We start from the raw sequence: 15,520 nt of genomic DNA, 5'->3' as shown, positions 1-15,520 counted from the left end.
ACACAGAGACAATAAACAATAATTCAGTCTCGCTTCCAGATGAGCGGGAAGGTGTCGCACGCCATCTTGTCGCCGTATGTAAGACCTCCTGTGGAAAAAAAAGAATGTGGTCAGTTCAGCAACTCCTCCACTGGTCGTGACAGAGAAAACAGACACAAACAAACATGTACCTTAGCAGTATCTACAGGTTCACTCTCCTGTGATTGGCGGACAGAATTCCCAGACTCAACTGTGATTGGCGGAGAGACTTCCCAAACTCACCTGTTATTGGCGGAGAGACTTCCCAAACTCACCTGTGATTGGCGGAGAGACTTCCCAAACTCACCTGTGATTGGCGGAGAGACTTCCCAAACTCACCTGTGATTGGCGGAGAGACTTCCCAAACTCACCTGTGATTGGCGGAGAGACTTCCCAAACTGACCTGTGATTGGCGGAGAGACTTCCCCAACTCACCTGTGATTGGCGGAGAGACTTCCCAAACTCACCTGTGATTGGCGGAGAGACTTCCCGAACTCACCTGTGATTGGTGGAGAGACTTCCCATGGCCTCTCGGCCAGCACGGCGTCATCCCCCAACCACCGTGTGGAGACCACGCGCCTGCGCAGAGACAGGGACGGGTTGGCGGGAGCGCCGTGTAGGGTCTTCATGTGGAACACGATACAGTCTCCGGGCTACAAACAAACAAACAAACAAACAAACTACGTCACACAGTAAACAACCCTGGGCAGGACCAGGGACGGGTTGGCGGGCGCGCCGTGTAGGGTCTTCATGTGGAACACGATACAGTCTCCGGGCTACAAACAAACAAACAAACAAACTACGTCACACAGTAAACAACCCTGGGCAGGACCAGGGACGGGTTGGCGGGCGCACCGTGTAGGGTCTTCGTGTGGAACACGATAGTCTTGGGGCTGACGGCAATGAGAAAACAATGAACAACTAAACAACGTCACATTGTAAGCAGGCCAATTGAGTTCCAGCTCAACGAAGAAACTCTTACTTCCTTATTTTGAATGACCAATCACTTAGCCATTACTGTCACGTGTCTTGGTCTGAACGTCTTAGAAGAGAAACCAATTAGAAAACCGACGGTACAACGTGCGCAGTTCTTTAGTCTTATGTATGTACGTATATTGACAATGATATGACCAGGTGAAACTTACCTGCACGTCCCAGGTGAGGATATCGTACTTGTTCCTGTCCCCGTCTATATCCGGGACATCCCGGAAAGTCTTGCCGCCTGTGTCGGCCCCCGTCAGACTGTAGTTGAGCGTGGTGGCGAACTTCCTGGGGTAGAACCAGCCCCAACCTTGCGATCCGCGCACGAACTGCACACACGTCTCCATGGGAACGGGGTCAACGGGCATCCAGATAGAACACACCTGCAGAGCAATAACTACACATTCAACAAAAACTATCAAAATCAACAACAAACTCAACCAAAATTTTCCGCAAAAACGTCCTGCAGTTCCAGAACAAACTGCTATGGGACTTACACCAACATCACTTCTTGTCGACGTCTTAGCCTTAGGCTAGTCTGTTCCAGATTAACTACGCTGGCTTTAATAGAGAGAACAATTTGCCAGGAAAGTTTTCCAACCGAAGGAGTTGGCCAGCCGATGAATTTAAACCTTATGGTGGACGCACTGACCCCCCTGGCCAATTTCCTTTTTGCAGAATTCTACTATCTAGATATCTCCGTACCCCCGTAGGAACGTCTGGTGGAGGATATTCAGAATCTATCATTACGTTACCATAAAAAAGTCAGAACAACAGCATTTTCAGAAAAAAATATACGGTAAAATGAAATTTTGCTGCAGCACCAAGGAAAGCCGATAAAAGGTTCAAATTAATTTGATCTTTTTTATTCCCCAAACCTACCTAATATATACAAAATGTCATTGCAATCTGCCAATAATTCTCTGAACCATGATTGCTACAAAATGAGTGTCTATCGCTTCTTCTGTCACTCCAAACGTCCGGAAGTAAATTTCCGTTTTTATCCAGTTGTAGAGATTGAATTGTATGTGAACTAAAGTAATAGGCTACGAGTTATTTGACAATTATTTACGAAGCTTTAGTTTGGGCCATAAAACCTTTGAACTTTACTATCGGCTGGCTGATGATGTAATGTTGAAGGGAAGGGGGTTTATATGAAACCATTTAGCTCTTTATCTTTGAAAGTTCTAAATTGCGATTTACAAAAAAAAATACAATTGTTCACCTCTTGCTAATTCATGACTTTTTAACGTAGAGGTCAACGCGTATGCAACAACAAGACATGAGACAACGGAAGGACCACTTCTCTCCCCCTAACAACGCCATGTTGCGGGTCTGTGAGAAACTCCGTGAGGCGGACGCGAAGGGCAGGAGGTACGGACTAGTCCGTGCGGAGACAGGCTACCTCCGTGCCCTGGTGGACGCCATGGCTGACATGGACAGGCTGGCGGAAGTGGAGCTGCTCAAAAGTCTGGGCGACATGAACTTGGAGAAGGGAAGACTCAGGAAGGACGTAGGGAAGTTCAACATGGCCTTGGCGCTTTACGTGGCTGCTGTGGTCCGGTGTGACCATCGCGATCAAAGAGAAGGTATAGAACACCGATGCAGATACACGGAGAGGCTTTTACAGGCGGTGTTCTCAAAGGGGTCACAAGGTAAGGAACAGCCAACAAAAGACAAGGAGACGACTACAGTTGCTAAGGTTGCAGGAAAGTTTCAAGACCTCGACAAGAAACGGGCTGCCGGTAGTAACATAGACTCTGTGCTGGTTGGATACGCACAGTTGATGGTAGAGGGAATAGTAAACAAGAACAGCATGTTAGAAACAGAAGCGACAAAAAGTCTCGGTGACGTGTACCTGAAAAGAGGAACAGAAACTCTTGACACTAGAGACTTGACCAGAGCTTCTGCTCTGTACAACAAGGCACTGGCGCGGTGTCACAACGTGCAGGGAACAGTGGCCATTGTTCACCGCTTACTGCACACAGCAAAAATCAGGCAAGAAATCACCACAACAAAAATCAAGGTGAGCTACATGTATCTATTTTGACCTCTGTTAGGGAAAGAAAATATTGTAACGATAACTGGAGTATTGCAAAAACGTTTTTTTGCTTCAGTAAAATAAAGCAATTCCCTACATACATACATATATGAATAAATATATATATATATATATATATATATATATATATATATATATATATATATATATATAAAGTGTTTCTACACGCTCTATTGAAATATTTTATTTTATGGTCTGGGCAGTGTTTTTTTGTTTGTTTTGTATTTTTGTGGACACGGTGAGAAAACATTTCAAGAACGGCTTCTCACTTGTTTTGTCTGTGGGTACAGGCAAGGTTTTGACCAAACGACGAACTTTGCCCCACTACCACCATATAGTTTCAATGACGGCCACAGTTATAACAGGCAGGCATAGCAGCATTCTAACACATAATGGGTCGGGTCCCTAACGTTGGTAAAATCATAGATGGGTATGGAAACAAAGACCAGTGGCGATGGCATGGGGGGGGGGGTGTATTTCAGAATTCTCCCCAGGTCCCCCCAGCAATCGGTGTTGAACATGATGAGAATCCAGTCAGCAATACACCCCCCCCCCCCCGCTCATGGCTTGCGTCGCGCCCGTAGGCTTTAAGAACAAATCACTGCGGGAATTAGCAAGTGGTGGTGGATACCCGGTAGGTTGTACGCTGACTATGTTGGTGTTGTGGGTGACTTTATGGAGATTTCTCTGCTTTCGGGCTAATCAGGTAATGACGTCTCAGTACGGCATAGGTTTTTTGACAATGTGTGAAAAGCAGGCATAATTAGATAAAACATAGCTAATTAGAAAGGCTGATTTTGGCTCCATATGGGAATTTAACCGTTACGATACTTTGAAAGGAATGAGCTGGTTATACATAATTTATTCTTGCAGTCTAAGTCTACAATCAACAGGTGCCTTTAGTTACTAAAATACTGTGTGAGAAAAAATATGTACCAGATTGATTGTTTGAACCGTTGTTTGATCCTTACATATTTGCTGTTAATGTTCAAAGTGCCGCTTACATTACTATCGACGGGTGTCGTACATATTTGACTTCACATCTTTGCAAACTGTTGACATAAGATGTCATGAGTCCTTGGTGGAATTTACATGGACCCTTTTAGTCTGCACCAACGTGTCAACAACGAACTGCTTATCACAATTCCTGTTTATCTGGGTTGTCGAGAAACGTGATAAATGATACATATATTATGACTAACTAAATATTCCAACGCCGGTTGTTGTGTTGCGAAACTTTATCGGGGGGGGGGGGGGGGTATGGGTACAAAGTGTGACCTGATTTGGAAAACCTTCATCTTCCTACCTCTTTACCCAATGACATTCAGGTAAACAATATACAATATCCAGTTGTAGAGATTGCATTGTATTGAACATAGCCAGTACTAGTAACGCCAGCTATAATTTTGCTCTGGAGTTCCACGGGCCATGTGAGGTCAAAGTTTATTTGTTCATTGGAGTTGAGTTTGAGTTTGTTGAGGATAATACGATTTCCCACCATTCATGACTCCTTTTCTCTTCTCATAGAGGTCAGCACGTACGCAGCAACAACACGACGTGAGTGGCCGGAAGAACCACTTCTCTCCCTTCTCAGCCGCGCCCTCTAGCGACGTCATCAATGACGATATGCGTATGTAAGTGCTAGGGAATGGTTCCTTTGAATGGACTAGATACCCATTTCTATGTATTTTGATAAGAATCTAAAGGAGATTCTGTGATTTCTTCAGAAATACCGGGGATCCGGAGCCGCAAAAGTCTGAAAACGCTTGGAAATGTTCGTGTTAACTGTTTGTTCTTATTGTTATGATAATTCAAATGAGTGTTTAATGTAAATTTCCCGAATTTAAATGCATCGCGAAACATCGCGAACCAAGAAGCTTCAAATCATGACTTAGACCGATACTTTTCGTCAGCAACGCTTGATATGCATGCGAAATGCTTTCTAACTATTCGATAAAAGCCCATGTGGTATACGTACATATTGTAGCCCGTGGTACACCGTAGAATATAGACCGCCCCGGAGCACCCGTATCAAACTTTGTAGCCGGCAGGGAATGACATCATGAAAAGCACAAATTCCTTCATTCATTTCAATTTCATTGCAACCAACAAGGCCATTTAAATGAAAAGAACATGATTTGTTTTGTTTATTTCAGTTCCTACCGCAGCTACCTCCAGACGGCAGACCGCGACTTGGGAAATGGAGACCTGGACGCAGCAGAGCAGAACCTGGCAGCCGCCCTGAAGCTGGTTCACGGTATGTTATGCACTTTCCATTCAAACGCCGTCAAATTATGATTAGTCTTCTAGTTTGAAGTTGATTAAATGCACTTGAATATGTAAAGTTAAGTTTCAATTTACACTTTACAGAGCCTAATTTCCTCTAAACTAAAGGATCACTTTCATAGACCTGTATTGGACTTCATTCTTATCACATTTTCCAAGTTAGTTTTTATCTATAGAGTATATTGATATGCCTATATACAGTAACCGTGGAACACGACTGTAGTATTTTGACTTTAAAAATTTTCTATTTTCAGATCGCTATAAGCCCGACAAGGCGAGAGAAGCCGACTGTCTGTGCAGGTTGGGTGACGTCTACGTCGAGCGAGGCAAGCGGACAGGAGAAGGTAGGAAATTCACACAGGCAGCAGCTCTGTATAACGCCTCCATGGCACGGACAGATGGAGACAAACAAAACATGGTAACAGGGCTGCAAGAAACAGAAAGGCAGTTTCTTAGGAGCACCTGTAAACTAGACTGTGAACCGTGTCCGTACAGCAGCGCGTTAGATCACATAGAGGAACTGGAGAACATGCGCGCCCGTGTAAAATCTCAGCTAGACACAATTCATCAGAAACACAACCCTTATCAGTATGATGAAGATGATCCCGTCGTGAGAGAAGTAGAGATCAAACGAGCTGAAGCTATCAAGAACTTGTTCAAGAGGATCACAGCTGACAGACAAGAGTTAATCCAAGTACTGACAGACGAATGCATTGCAAAGCTTGGTCCTCCTCCGTGTAAGTACGCTTTCATCGGGTTGGGCTCACAAGCCACAGAACTGGTCACGCCGTACTCTGACCTGGAGTTCGCCATTCTGATTGAGGAAGGGAAGGATGATGATGATACACGGAGGTACTTCCTAAACCTCACACACTACTTACATCTAAAAGTCATCAACCTTGGGGAAACCATCCTCCCAGCCATGGCCATCCCGTCACTCAACGACTTCCTCTCAGAAGACCCAGAGAAAGACTGGTTCTTCGACTCCATCACACCTCGCGGCTTCGCCTTCGATGGCTTCATGCCATGGGCTTCTAAGACTCCTTTCGGAAGAGACGAAACCAAGAGCAAACCTTCTGTTAGTCTCATCCAGACTCCTGATAAGTTAGCGGAATATCAACATCTGCACATCGCCCTGGCGGAAGGCTATCACCTGTCAGACATCCTCAGACGGGTGACCTACTTAACAGGAGACGAGTCTTTGGTAGATGAGTATACGGGCCGAGTTGAAGACGTAGATCGTTCAGCTGATTTGGCACGGCTGCCAGCACTGCTAGCACTGAGGGATAATATTCAACAACTAGAAAACGTTGAGCCAACAGGGCAACTCCTGGATGTCAAGAAAGAAATATACCGCTTCCCCAGCTTAGCCGTTGATATGTTGGGTATTTGCTGCGGTATAACGATCCCGAGCGCGTGGGGAATGATAGAAGAGTTACAAAAGACACAGCGGATCAGTCAAGAAGACGCCCACCACTTGACTGTACTGATCAGCATCTCAGCGGAGCTGCGGTTAAGAACGTACATCGCCAACGGAGGACAGAAGGACAGACTGTCTCCTCTCACTGAGATGAAAACCCACCTGGATAAACGTGATGTAGATGACACTTTCGTTCAGTCAGTTTTCTACATATCAGACTCAAAAATGCTTTTCAGGTACTACTATACTGCCATTCCATTAAAAATATGCATTGTTGATACATTTGCAAAGGAAAATCAGTGGACCAATATGTTTCAAAACGCGATCTTTGACAACTCATCGCTAATAAGGGGCCGTATTACACAAGAGCTATTCCATTTAGATGCATCCTTACGTCAGTGTGAAGCGGCTCTGGAAGAGGCGGGCAGTGATGAGGAAAAACAGTTTGATATACTATGCGAATTAGGAGTGGTCTTGCACAAGCGTGGTGAGTTTGAGAAAGCAATGGGCTACTATCGACAGGCACTCAGAGTTGCAATGACTGTGTATGGAGAGAGCACTGTGCACTCAGGCATCGCCCTATTGCTTGGAAATATTGGAGGATGTTGTATTAACCTTGGTGACCAAAGTCAAGCCCTCATTTATCTCGAGCAGTCACTAAAGATGAGGAAAGCTATCTATGGGGAAACAACAGCACATCCCTATATTGCTGCGTCTCTTAATAATATTGGAAACTGTTGGAGTGACCTTGGCGATATGAAGAAAGCTATCAGGTATCTCGAACAGTCACTTAAGATGATGAAAGCTATCTATGGCGAAACAACAGCACATCCCTATATTGCTGCAACACTTAACAACATTGGAAGATGTTGGTATGACATTGGTGATAGGAAGAAAGCTCTCAGGTATTACGAACAGTCACTGAAGATGATGAAAGCTATCTATGGCGAAACAACAGCACATCCTGATATCGCTGCATCACTTAACAACTTCGGAAGATGTTGGTATGACCTTGGTGATAAGAAGAAAGCCCTCAGGTATTACAAACAGTCACTGAAGATGATGAAAGCTATCTATGGTGAAACAACAGCACATCCCGATATTGCGAAATCACTTAACAGTATTGGAAACTGTTGCAGTGACCTTGGCGATCAGAGGAAAGCTATCAAGTATTACGAACAGTCGCTGGAGATGAAGAAAACTATCTATGGTGAAACAACAGCGCATCCCGAAATTGCTTCATCACTTAACAACATTGGGGTATGTTGGAGTGGCCTTGGCGATAAAGGGAAAGCTATCTGGTATCACGAACAGTCACTGAAGATGGAAAAAATTATCTATGGGGAAACAACACCACATCCCGATATTGCTGGATCACTTAATAATATTGGAAACTGTTTTCGTTACCTTGGCGATCAGAGGAAAGCTATTGGGTATCACGAACAGGCACTGCAGATGAGGAAAGCTATGTATGGCGAAACAACAGCACATTCCGATATTGCTTACTCACTCGGCAACATTGGGTTGTGTTGGAGTGACCTTGGCGATCAGAGGAAAGCTATCAGGTATTGCGAACAGTCACTGAAGATAATGAAAGCTATATATGGTGAAACAACAGCACATCCCGATATTGCGAAATCACTTAACAACATTGGAAACCGTTGGAGTGACCTTGGCGATAAGAGGAAAGCTATCAGGTATCACGAACAGTCACTGAAGATGAGAAAAGGTATCTATGGTGAAACAACAGCACATCCCGATATTGCTCAATCACTTAACAACATTGGGGCATGTTGGGATGACCTTGGTGATAAGAGGAAAGCTCTCATGTATTACGAACAGTCACTGAAGATGAACAAAGCTATCTATGGAGAAACAACAGCACATCCCGATATTGCTCAATCACTTAACAACATTGGAAACCGTTGGATTGACCTTGGCGATAAAAGAAAAGCTATCAGGTATTACGAACAGTCACTGAAGATGATGAAAACTATCTATGGTGAAACAACAGCACATCCCGATATTGCTTCATCACTTAACAACATTGGAACATGTTGGTGTGACCTTGGCGATCAGAGTAAAGCTTTGAGTTACTATGAACAGTCTGTAAAGATGATGAAAGCTATCTATGAGTCGGCACATCCCAACGTTGTAAAAATACAGAACAACATCCGAAAATGTAGGAATGCCATCCGTGATTAGATTAAACTTAAAGCCGTTAGTTATCACCAATTGTCATATAACTATGGAGACACTATGGAACATCCCAAACTTGTCTTGTCTCATTATCTTACTATATGGGATAATTAGAAAAGAAGCAACCCATTTGAGAGTTTTGATTGAGCTCTAAGAAGCAAATAGAAAGAGTGTAATGGACGAAATTCAATGATCAGTTGTAAGAACATTGTAGATACAGAAATATATGGAAATCCATCAATGATGACAGTGGCTGAACTGATACACTGATGGAGTGAGCTGGTTATGCAAACACATCGTCATTCAACATAGGCTGAGCTACCCAAGCCACAGGTACAGATGATGTACTTAACGAGTTGTTGGCGTTTCTAGAAACTGCAATTACCGAGCATGACTGTTATGTAGCTAACCCCAATATGACTGTACTGAAAAGTTACCTTGCTTGTTGTCATTTCTTCGTGGGAGTTTACTCTGTTACTTTTCTTCACTCTATGTCTTAGACAAGACGAGGAGGGAAATATCTGCATTGGCTCACAAATATTGACAGACTGTTCAACAATCTTAGTTGACAACATATCATCCATAAATGCAAGCAGGCAAACTGTCTGCTCCTGTTTATATCGAAATAAAACCTGACGTCAGTTCGAAGAGAACTTGCGGCTTTATGTGTAAAAGAAACCTCTTTCTTGTCAACATCATCATCGTTTTTATTGTTGTTACGCTTTTCAAGATGGAGGTATTATTTTGAGACTAGAGATATATCTTAAGAACTGAAAGGATTGAGATTTTCTTTTAGTAATTTCTGTAGGTAGGACGATCGATCTTGACGATGAAGGTCGACTTTGGGCCTCCTGGTGGTTGACCCTGGTACTACATGAGCAATTCTTTGCCTATTTTTAGTCTTGGATGCGCTGTGGTGTTGACTGCTAGGCGAAAGATCAAACCAAGGACCAAAAATAAATAAACAGCATGCCTTGTGCATATCTATCTGCACAAACCTTACATTTTCGTTTCCACAAACAGCCCGGCCGTCCCGATTAGGAAATGTGACGTAGGCCTTACCAAGGGTACAACATCGGTAACATGGCAGGATGTGAACCCAGGACCTCTGGCTCCTGGGCCAAACACCCTGCGGTGACGTCACATGATGTTTATCGACCTCATTGTTCGTCGCCTCCCACGTCAGCGATAGGGCGGTGATAGTTCGAAAGTTCGGTGCCTCCGGTAATTACCGACTGGTTAGACAACATTTCAGACAGACGTGACTCCGTTAAGCTAAGGGCACAACCCGCAAATACGTGCTGTCTACATGCCAAAACCTGGGCAATCTTTTGGGATCCGTAAGTGGTAAGTACCGCCTCAGCACAAACTCGTAGGGAATCCGACGGATTTTTGAGCACGCAGACACGCCGTAGAATTTAACGTGCAAGCAAAACTTTGTGTGCCATCGGGCTGCGGATTCACCGACTGTACCTGACAGTACGGGCGCCATTAATAGCTTTCATCAGGGCGACGCGCCTGCCCTGTACAGCCTGAACGTTTTCAGAAATACGTGGCGGACGTGGCCTCCGCAAAAACGTACTGACAAATTGCACGTACGTCGGGTTGTGCCCTAGAGCTCGAAGTCTCGTCGTCCGATCGATTTTCGCTACATGTGAGGGGGGTAGTATAGTTGAAATGCGTCATGCAAACACGGAATCACCAATAGCTGTGTCTGCGAGGGCGATGCTCACACCTGTAGGTTACACCCGTCACATTTGGCGAAAATCGATCGGACGACGAGTCTGCGGCAGTCGTCCGAGTCTCGCTTATAATGATAAATTTATTGCACAACAATTGTACATGTATGGCTTATATGTGACAAGGACGGTTTTCAGGTAAAAATACGCGAAACCCTCTGTTGATATTGAATATGGCCAATCTTCCAGCGATATGCCCGAAGATCGTGAATAATGTGACAGGGGTATCAGGGCGTGGCCACATAGGTAGTGCGATCGCAAACTTTGTGCATTTTGGAGGTCAAAAATGTAAATCTCCTGCAAAGTTCAACTGTATTGGTAAACTAAATGCTGTTTTGGATCCATGTCAATGTCACGGCCTTCTTGAAAATCCTATGGCATCAAAATCGTACGACGATCGCACGACCTATATAACCGCGCCCTTACAGTTACAGGAAGTTACGTACTGAACGTTCTATACAACGACAGAGAGGTAATGAGGAAATTAACATATAAGGAACAGGACATAAAACGTAGGTTCTCACGTTTCTAGCCCCTGTCGCCATCCGTACGCTGTGTAGATTGCAGCTTTTAATGCAGAATTTTCGCTGCCTTCAAGTTAGCACAACAACTGGACTTTGGTACCGGGCAAACAACGTCAGGTCGCGGGATAAGGAATGCCCGAGTTACTGTGACCGACATTTAAAATTCAGTCCGAGCTTTTGTTCAACTCGTACACAAAGCTGTCAGTGCTATTTATTCAGGTATGACGCGCAGATAATGCACGTGTGTGGGACATGTGAGTGAGAGAGATCTACACTCCAAACATGGTTTATGCGGACACGTTGTATCCACTTTTTGATATGCTGTATTTACCCACGTACACGGACGTATTAGTATTATAGATATACTACTATGTAACGTTGCCCAACAGACAGGTCGTCTTAGATGGCAAGAAAGTTGTGAGAACGACTCTACCGATTAACGAGATAGAAAACCCAGCCGTTTGACTGCAGTACCATTCACAGTCGCTGGTTCAAGTCTCCCTTTGTCTGAAGTAATAGCCGTGACTGTGTCAAGGGTTATTGACCCCAGGTACGTTATTCATTTACGTGTTTGACTTATAAGGGCAGGTGTACAAAATAGTAACTCTCACACACAGTCTGTTACACCGGTCCTACAGTAGATATTCCATATAAGGGCAGGTGTACATAATGGTGACTCTCACACACAGTCTGCTACACCGGTATTACAGCAGATATTCCATATAAGGACAGGTGTACATAATGGTGACTCTCACACACAGTCTGCTACACCGGTCTTACAGCAGATATTCCATATAAGGGCAGGTGTACATAATGGTTACTCTCACACACAGTCTGCTACACCGGTATTACAGCAGATATTCCATATAAGGGCAGGTGTACATAATGGTTACTCTCACACACAGTCTGCTACACCGGTATTACAGCAGATATTCCATATAAGGGCAGGTGTACAAAATGGTGACTCTCACACACAGTCTGCTACACCGGTCTTACAGCAGATATTCCATATAAGGGCAAGTGTACATAATGATGACTCTCACACACAGTCTGCTACACCGGTCTTACAGCAGATATTCCATATAAGGGCAGGTGTACATAATGGTGACTCTTACACGCAGTCTAACAGTGCTACACTGGCCACCCTTGGAGAGTTGTTTTATTGTTATCAATATTTCGGAATTATCATAGCTATTTGTTATAATCAAGTTAAACACTAAAAAATCAATAAAATACGAGACCTGCATATAAATATACTTGTATACAAATATCGTTTTTGTTACATACCCTATCAACAAATCTTGTAAGTATCACTTTTATCTCAAATTTAGTCATTCTAGCGCTTTGTGTGTCTGCTTTTGTTTCAATGTACCTTTATGATGCCCTTTTGTTTTGTTGGCATCACGTCCTGTCATTAAATGTTGCAATAAAAAGATACGGAACGACGGCATTTTGATCCTCACTCCCAACATCTGCTTGGAGATACACTGTATACTTTTGTAATGTCCGTTGTTTTGACGACGACATGAACATAAGCTATGGGCATGAGTGTGTCGTCATCACGTCTTCTCATCAATTGTTGCAATAAAAATTACGGAACGACGGCATTACTTCAAACATCTGCTTGGAGATGACGTAGTGATAGAAAGTTTGTCAGTCTCAGTCTCTCTTCCAAATGAGCGGGAAGGTGTCGCACGCCATCTTGTCGCCGTACGTAAGACCTCCTGAGGAGGACAGAAAATAAAATGGTAAGTTCAGCTCACTGAAGAGCTCCACACTTCCACTGGGCGTGACAGAGAAGACAAACGCTATGTACAATATTTATAGATTCATTCCACCTGAGAAATTCTCTTGAAACTTCTCCACATTTCTCCGACGCAAAGGGGACAAACGCCGACTCGAAACTCCAGTGACATCAAGATAGCTCACCTGTCATTGGTGGAGAGAATTCCCAAACTCACCTGTGATTGGCGGAGAGACTTCCCCAACTCACCTGTGATTGGTGGAGAGACTTCCCAAACTCACCTGTGATTGGCGGAGAGACTTCCCACGGCCTCTCGGCCAGCACGGCGTCATCCCCCACCCACCGTGTGGAGACCACGCGCCTGCGCAGAGACAGGGACGGGTTGGCGGGCGCGCCGTGTAGGGTCTTCATGTGGAACACGATACAGTCTCCGGGCTACAAACAAACAAACAAATGAACAAATAGATAAACAACGTCACATTGTAAACAGCTAAACTGAGTTCCAGCGACACCAAGAAACTTCGGCCTTCCTCAGTGTCGAATAACCTATACCTTAGACCGCGAGACATTACGTCTCGTCACGTGGTTTGAACGTCTTTAAATAGAATAGAAAGAAATAACGAAAAACGACGGCGCATCGTGCACGTGTCTTATATATGCATGCATGTACATGTATATCAATCATGACATGACCAGGTGAAACATACCTGCACGTCCCAGGTGAGAATATCGTACTTGTCCCTGTCCCCGTCTATATCCGGGACATCCCGGAAAGTCTTGCTGCCTGTGTCGGCCCCCGTCAGACTGTAGTTGAGCGTGGTGGCGAACTTCCTGGGGTAGAACCAGCCCCAGCCTTGCGACCCGCGCACGAACTGCACACACGTCTCCATGGGAACGGGGTCAACGGGCATCCAGATAGAACACACCTGCGGAACAATGGTAAACACACATTCATTCATGTTAAACGACATTGAACTTGGATTTCATATCATTCATATAATAAAGCTAAAAGCTAGTCAAGGTGTAGAAGTGTGCCAATGTTTATTACAGAAATCTGTTTCGTAGCACAATTTCGCCATGGAGGGTCTGTGGGAAACTCAATACTACGTTATAGCGTCCTCATTTTCGAAAGTTCCTTTCGAAAATTCCCTCAAGTCATAGTATTTAAAGGCTATAGTGGACTATTAGACAAAAGTCACCCATCTTTCGTCTACCACTTGTCAATGGAACCTTCCAAACGGGGAATCCCCCTTCCCAGACTTCCCTGACTAACAGGTGACGTCACACGTGGGGACTTCCGCTTTTGTGGTGACTCGCGCACAAAGCTGACACGGGGTGCTATAATAGTGAAGATAAGCGGTTTTACAGGACCTGGTGTTCTCTTAGTAGATATACGACATGTTGAGGGTCTGTGAGAAACTCCGTGAGGCGGACGCGAAGGGCAGGAGGTACGGACTAGCCCGTGCGGAGACAGGCTACCTCCGTGCCCTGGTGGACGCCATGCCTGACATGGACAGGTTGGCGGAAGTGGAGCTGCTCAAAAGTCTGGGCGACGTGAACTTGGAGAAGGGAATACTCGGGAATGACGTAGGGAAGTTCAACATGGCCTTGGCGCTTTACGTGGCTGCTGTGGTCCGGTGTGACCATCGGGATCAGGGAGAAGGTATAGAACACCGATACGAATACACGGAAAGGCTTTTACAAGGGGTGTCGTCAAAGGGGTCACAGGGTAAGGTACAGTCAAGTGAAGACAAAGAGACGGTTACACCTGCAAAGGTGGCTGGAAAATTTCAAGTCCTGGACAAGAAACGGGCTGTCGGTGGTAACACGGAATCTGTGCTGGTTGGATACGCACAGTTGATGGTAGAGGCAATAGTGAACGACAACAGCATGTTAGAAACAGAAGCGTTGAAATGTATCGGTGACGTGTACCTGAAAAGGGGAACAGAAACTCTTGACACTAGAAACGTGACCAGTGCTTCCGCTCTGTACAACAAGGCTCTTGCGCGGTGTCACAACGTACAGGGAGCAGTTGCCATTGTTCACCGCTTGCTGTACACAGCAAAAATTAGACAAGAAATCATCACAACTAAAACCAAGGTGAGCGATCTATTGTGGCTTTTACGTTTTAGTAGGAAAAGAACGTGAAAGAACAAAAGTATTGCTAACGGTCAAAAACGTTTCCGCTTTAAGGAAAGCCATTCCATATATAGTCAAAGTCATGCCATTGTTTCAATGAGGATTATATTTCGCCCGCCCCCCCAAACTTCCTCACGAAATTTGCTGCCATCGTCACAGGAGAAATTTTAGAAAGTCAAAGTCTGCGGAAATTAGCGCGGGATGGTGGATAGCTGGATGTCGTTCGCTGACTGAGTGCTGGCTGTTTTGGTATTGTGGTATTTTCTATATGGGTATTTTCGGGTCTGGGGCTATAATAGATATGGTAATGACGTCTCAATATGGGTAAGTTTTAGGCCAGTTTTGTGATAATGTGTTGAAACCAAGCATGATTAAAGAATGCAAATGCTACAGCTGATCAAAAATGTT

The 15,520-nt window shown here is 44.6% G+C and overlaps 1 protein-coding gene across 2 annotated transcripts; it reads right to left on the bottom strand.

Moving 5' to 3' along the window:
- Window positions 1-8: 8 nt before the first annotated feature.
- LOC118419177 lies at window positions 9-13,928 on the bottom strand. 2 transcript variants are annotated; one of them, XM_035825511.1, is made up of 3 exons: window positions 13,681-13,928; window positions 13,255-13,408; window positions 9-88 (listed from the first exon to the last, which is right to left on the bottom strand). In XM_035825511.1, exons 1-3 carry the CDS (start codon window positions 13,882-13,884, stop codon window positions 24-26), a joined length of 423 nt encoding a protein of 140 aa, XP_035681404.1. In that variant the 5' UTR covers window positions 13,885-13,928; the 3' UTR covers window positions 9-23. The 2 variants fall into 2 exon arrangements, with proteins under 2 accessions (XP_035681404.1, XP_035681403.1); XM_035825510.1 differs by lacking the exon at window positions 9-88 and adding an exon at window positions 12,293-12,953 and having other exon boundaries at window positions 13,681-13,927.
- Between the last annotated feature and the right edge of the window lie 1,592 nt (window positions 13,929-15,520).

This window comes from Branchiostoma floridae, chromosome 7 (genome assembly GCF_000003815.2).
Source record: "Branchiostoma floridae strain S238N-H82 chromosome 7, Bfl_VNyyK, whole genome shotgun sequence".
Taxonomy (NCBI): domain Eukaryota; kingdom Metazoa; phylum Chordata; class Leptocardii; order Amphioxiformes; family Branchiostomatidae; genus Branchiostoma; species Branchiostoma floridae.
The sequence above is the reverse complement of the archived record's forward strand: the minus strand, read 5'-3'. Positions and strand labels throughout refer to the sequence as shown.

Bases quoted from the DNA above. Each gene is read 5' to 3' on its own strand.
- LOC118419177 (XM_035825511.1), bottom strand. From the start codon at position 13,884: ATGCCCGTTGACCCCGTTCCCATGGAGACGTGTGTGCAGTTCGTGCGC. The intron at 13,409-13,680 runs GTATGTTTCACC...GTTTGTTTGTAG, and splicing joins TTCTCACCTGGGACGTGCAG to CCCGGAGACTGTATCGTGTT. The intron at 89-13,254 runs GTGAGTTTGGGA...TTTTTTCCACAG, and splicing joins AGTCTCTCCGCCAATCACAG to GAGGTCTTACATACGGCGAC.